This window comes from Propithecus coquereli, unplaced genomic scaffold (genome assembly GCF_000956105.1).
Source record: "Propithecus coquereli isolate 6110/MARCELLA unplaced genomic scaffold, Pcoq_1.0 Scaffold346, whole genome shotgun sequence".
NCBI classification, from domain to species: Eukaryota; Metazoa; Chordata; class Mammalia; order Primates; family Indriidae; genus Propithecus; species Propithecus coquereli.
In genome coordinates, this window is record NW_012149130.1 from 228,135 (window position 1) to 233,858 (window position 5,724).

General features: G+C 49.9%; 1 protein-coding gene across 1 annotated transcript in view; it reads right to left on the bottom strand.

Moving 5' to 3' along the window:
- The window catches only part of PRMT8 (protein arginine methyltransferase 8), an 85,095-nt gene that overhangs the window by 43,658 nt on the left and 35,713 nt on the right, over positions 1-5,724 (bottom strand). Inside the window, exon 2 of the mRNA XM_012651035.1 lies at positions 4,868-5,053. Within this exon, the coding sequence (XP_012506489.1) occupies positions 4,868-5,053 (186 nt within the window). The remainder of the gene's footprint in view (positions 1-4,867; positions 5,054-5,724) is intronic.

Genomic DNA, 5,724 nt, shown 5'->3' on the forward strand with positions numbered 1-5,724 from the left:
TTTTATGCCTTTCTGTTTCCTCATGTAAGTATTTAAGGCTATAAATTTCCCTCTGAATATTGCTTTAACTGCATCCCACAAATTTTAATATGCTGTGTTTTCACTATCATTTAGTTTGGCATATTTTCTTATTCCTCTTGTGATTTCTTCTCCAACCCATGGGTTATTTGGACAAGCGCTGCTTACTTTCCAATTATCTGGAGATTTTCTGGATAACTTCTTGCTTTCATTTCTAATTTAATTCATTATGAACAAAAAAACATAATCTGCATGATTTTAACCTTTTAAAGCTGATTGAGATTTGTTTTGTGACCCAGCTCAAGATCTGATCTTAGTGAATGTTTCCACATGCACGTGAAAAGAGCGTGTCTTCTGTGGTTTGGGGGTGCAAACCGTGTTCTATAAATGTCAATTAGCTCAGGTTGTTTGGTTGTAGTGTTCAAAATTCTTACATTCTTACTGTTTTTTGTGTGTGTATTTGATCAATTACCAAGAGACAAGTGTTTAAAATATATCATCACAATTCTCCCTTTAGTTCTGTAGATTTTGCTTCATGTTCTTTGGAGTTCTGAGCACGTATGTTGTGATGGCTTTGTAACTTGGCCAGGCTGGGCTACATTTCTCAGAATTCTCTCTCTCTTATGTTTCCAGTTAGGGTGGATCACAAAGAAGATTCCAGTGAGATAGGGTAGATGAATTGGAGGCAGGAGCCATTTTGAAGCCCAGTCACAACTTCCTGTGCTGCCCCGGAGCTGACAGCTTTGATCTTATTAGAAGTTGAATAAGGTGGGGGTTTGGTTAGATTGAGTTCAATTCTGGCTCTAAATATTTTGAAGGTTAGCTTAAGCCTCTCCCTCCAGAGATCCCTGGGACAAACCCCACAAGATTGCAAGACCCCCAGAACAAGGCACAAGGCATGGCGTATAGTAGATGCTCAGTAAAAAGGAAAACAGAGCAGCATATGGGTTAAACATGTAGATTCCAGAACATTCAAATCCTCAGACCATCTTTTCACCTTCTATGCCTCAATTTCCTCATCTGGAAAATGGGGTTTGTTGTGATGATTACATAAGTGTAGTAAGTTTCACAAAAATGTTAGCTCTGGTTCTTTGTGATAACTTCAACCCTTTTCTTCATCCATACAAGGAAATCGTTGAGCGTGAGCAGGGAATGGAGGCAAAATAATGACAATGGTTGCAGAAATCGCTTAATCATAACCACAGTTAAAAGTCCTAATTGCCTTTCCTGGGTGCAATTGGATTGACCGAGCTCCTCTGGGAATCAAACTTTTGCTGACGGGGAGCTTTCTTTCCTTCGTTACCTTTTGTTACTTCTTTAGTCAATTCCTCCTTTCCTTAAGGCCTCAGCCCCCAAGAGTTAGGTCGGAACGTACAAGTTCTGGGACAACAGGAGTTGTGACTTTGCAAGACGTCCCCTACCCGGCCTATCCAAAGACAAGGCTCTCTCTCCCCTTCCTCCACTCCTGCTTTAAGCATTCCTGGAATAATAGCACAAAGAAGTCTCAAGACATTTCAGACAAGAACATGCCACTGTTGAAAACATTTCCCAGCCCCTAGCTGTGGACGGCTTGGTCTCCCAGTTTTCCTGCCTATTAAACACATGACAGCGCATTGACTAACAGCTGGGAAATGAGGCCCCGAAGAATCTATTTCAAAGAACCCGCAGCAAGTTCATCAGAGAAGGGAGCCGGCCGAGTGGGCACCAGGGCTCAGGGCCAGGAGCACGGACACCTTGGCAGGATTCTTCTCGCGGCGGAGGTGCCAAGCCCGGTGCCGACTGTCAAAGATGCTCAGAAGTCAGAGCCGGGATCCCGGGGTCACGGAGCCTGCGCCCTCCTCTCCGGGCGGAGGCCTCCGGAAGCACATGCCCATCACTTCCGCTCCTGCCCAAAATCCCGTCTCCTGCGAGAGGCCCGGATTGAAGGTCACGGTCGTCCTGTCCCCGGCCCCGCCCTTCGTGCGCAGCGGTCTCTGGGTGGGGTGAGGGCTGGGAAGAACAGAAGTGTCCAGAATCGCCTCCTGCTGTGCTCTCCAGCCCCCAACCCTCCCTCCCCCTACTCAGCACTTCTCGTTTGTATTTACAGACTAATCAACCCAATCCATCCTCACCGTGTTTCCTCAACACTCCCTGATTGCTATTAATCAGCAAGCTGGCGAGCTGCTGCCCGCCCGTGTGAGCGTCTTGTTAATGCCGGGAGAAGACTGCCAAATGGCCCGCTCGGCTCCTCCGGATGGTGGGATATGGTCTCGCCCAGACCAGGGAGGCAAAGACGTGGCTGTGAGCCGTCTGGCAGGGAACAGAGATCCCTGGTGCTCAATAACGAGGAGAGAGCAGGCCCTTCCTCTGCAAAGGACCGTGTTGAGAGTCCATCCACGTGCTCCTGCCTTCACTCACACCAGATGGCCTGTGGAGCAAGACCTCAGGGGTGAAGGAAGGTTCTCTAGCTGCCCCTGTATTAAAGGACCTATGAGATGGCCTATAGCAGCAGCAGGAAGGATGTAAGCTAGCTGTCCAGAAGTACTTCCTGATGAGAAAAGGTTGCTAAGGACTCTTCTAGGACAGGAATGTCATGTATGACTCACAGATCCTTTACTCTAAGTCCCCTGCTCAGTCTGCCCAGTTTACAGAATTCATACACAAGTTTGACTTTTACATCAGTACACAAAATTGAGGGATCCTGACCTAGTATTTATTTGGTGGTCCTTGGCATCCTCTCCCAAGTGGAAATCACACCCTTCTGGGTGCTGGGTCCTGGTGCTGAGCAGGTATCACCTGAGTGACTAGACTAGCACCCATGTCAACAAGCCTTTGCAAACAAGACAATGTGCCAAGGCCTGGGTTGCAGGCTGGGGACACCAAGTCCTGAAGGAATTATAGAGATCAATGACACCACAGGAGAGCACATTCTAAGTGCCAAAGGGGTGGCTCAGCAAGATCTTAGCAGCTCAGAGGGACGTGCAGTGTCTGAGAAGCCGATCTGTGGGGGGTCCCATGGGGGGAGGGGAACCTGAAGGCTAGGGAAGGCCGGGCTTGAAGTACATGTCATGGTTGGGTGGTTCCTGATGGGATAGTTTTCATGCAAGCCCAAGGAGAGGCATTTTGGGGTCACTGGAACTGCTCTCTCTTCCCAGGAATCCTCCTTGAAATGGGTATGCAGAGCCATAGGCCTATTAGAACTTGTCACACAGAGAATATGCCCTTTAATTAGGGATAGGGTTTTGAGGAGGAGGAGTTCTCGGGGTCTCTTCTGCCTCCTAGAGCACCCTGCAGGCCAAGGACAGGACTCCGTGCACCATTCCCGGCCCCCCTCCAGTGGGGAGCTGGGGCAAGGAGGGTGCAAGAGCTCACCTACCTTCCCCAAGATGGCATTTGGTCTCCCAAGAGCTGCAAGCTCAGCTGCCCAGGCCCTCATGGGCCAGAACCCTTGGAAGGAAGCACAGGCCCCAGGCCCAGTGGTTTTAGGCAGAGAGTAGGCCAAACCTTGAGCCTCCTGGATTAAATGAGGCTGAGCCCCTGAGTGTAGAAATAACAGAGGGGTCCCTCCTCCACCCTCTACCTGCATGTGGGGCTACAAAGGAACCAGCAGGAACAAATACAGCAACCTGATTCTTAAGGTTCCCAGAAAGAATAAAAGGAAACTTGTTTTAAAGGCTGTATGTCATGATAGTTAGGAATGAAGCCCCTGGAGCCAAACAGGAAGAAGTTTAATTTCCAGCGCTGCTGTCTACTAGCGCATGGCCTTGTGCAAAGGAGACAGCAAGAATCTGATTCCTAAGGGCCCAGATCATCTGTAAAATGGGGACGAACAATAATACCAACTTCACCAGGTTGACCTGAATAACAATAACATTGAGCCGATAATACAGAACGCTTGTAACAACATCCAGCAGGTAGTAATCACTAAAAAAAAAAAAAAAAGCTGGCTGTTACTGTTAAACACCCTTCAGCAATGGCTGTACCGGCATTTCAACAGAGGAAGAGTTTATAGCAGCATCTGATTGGAAGGAAGGGCTGGGAGATTTGTTTTGAAAATGCATTTGCATGGCAAACTTTTCCTTTTTCAGTATTTTCTTCACATTATAAGGGGATGGTGGAAATATTTTCTTCTTATTTCTTGTTCTTCTTAGTTCTTATTAGGATTAAGCGAAATGATACATTATAATATGCTTAGCGCTATGCCTGGCACTTAATGAGTATTCAGTAAGTGTTACTTGTTTGCGGTGGCTTGAGAGTGCTGGAAATTATTATGCCCCCACTGTAGCCAGGAAGCCTCTGTTCTGTTCTGTAGCTAACAGAAGTCTTCCCTGCTATGGTGCAAGACAGGCATTCAGACAGAAGACTTTCCAGAAATCAATCAGGGTGTCAGACCTAGGCCGGGCCCCCGAGGAAGCAAGCGTCCTGCAGATACGCCCCTGGAGGTGCTCATTGGTCTAAAGAATGGACGTCGGGACCTGCCGAAGGTCCTCGCAGCCTCAGCACTCTGGCCACAGCATCTGCGCTGCTAGCGCAAGGACCAGCTCCCTCTCGCCCACACTGGATGAGCTGGGTTTGTGGTCAGGGACAGACACAGGTGCTGGAATACGAAACAGACAAACCCTAAGCACCCCCTGTTCTCTCTCTGGCTGTGGTGCACACAGACACACACCTCCACCTGCTCACCTGCTCCAGGACTGGCCTGAGCCCCTCCAGAGGGGCCCATGGGTTGAGGAAAGGGTCAGAGACCTCGGGGGCACTGGGAGAAGTCACATGATGGTGATACGGAGTTGAACATACTATGCAACCTCTGAAACAACAAAACAGCAGGGTCAACCTTGCCCCGTGTGGCCACCCGCTCTGGACGCCTCACCTCATGGATCCCGAAGTGGGCGTAGGAGTCGAAGTAATAATCTCTCGAGGTCATCTCCTCTGGGTTCAGCAGCTTGGACATCTTGCCCCGCCCTGGGCAGCTGGGTTGAGTGGACACGTGGTGGACGCATTGCACAGGCTTGGGAGGGATGACCGGCTGAGGGGGGTGGGAGGGGGGGCTGCTCACCTGAGGGGAAGAGAAGGGGGCCCCGTGTTAGCAGAGGTCCCATCCACAGAGATTTCGCTCCCTGAGCCCCGCCCGGCCAGCACAGCAGCCCTTCCTGCAGGGTAGGCGAGGCCCTTAACTTCGGCAGTCAGGCGCACGGCTGTGACTTGTGGAGAGGTGGCGGGCTCCTTGGAGCCAAGCAGACCTGCATTTCCCCCAGTTCCAGCTCTTACCGGCTGGGTGACCTGAGCCCATCTAGGCCTCTGTTTCCATAGCTATTAAATGGAGAAGGGAATGTCTTCCTTCGGAGGCGAACAGGAAGCACTCACTAAGGGGAAAGATGCACGGAGCAGTGTGGGGCCTGGGAGTCTTGAACTCCAGCTCTGCCACCTATTAGCCGTACAGCCTTAAGCGAAGTGACTAACTCCTTGGTGCCTCAGCTTCCCCATCTCTAAAATGGGAATAAAGGCCAGGCATGGTGGCTCATGTCTGTAATCCCAGCACTTTGGGAGGCCAAGGTGGGAGGATCTCTTGAGCCCAGGAGTTGGAGGTTGGAGCTAGGATTACACCACGGCACTCTAGCCAGGCAACAGAGCGAGACTCTGTCTCCAGAAAAAATCAAGTCAAATAAAAAATAGGGAATAAAACAGTCCCTATCTCCTAGAGTCATCCTGAGTTTTAGACAAGTTAGT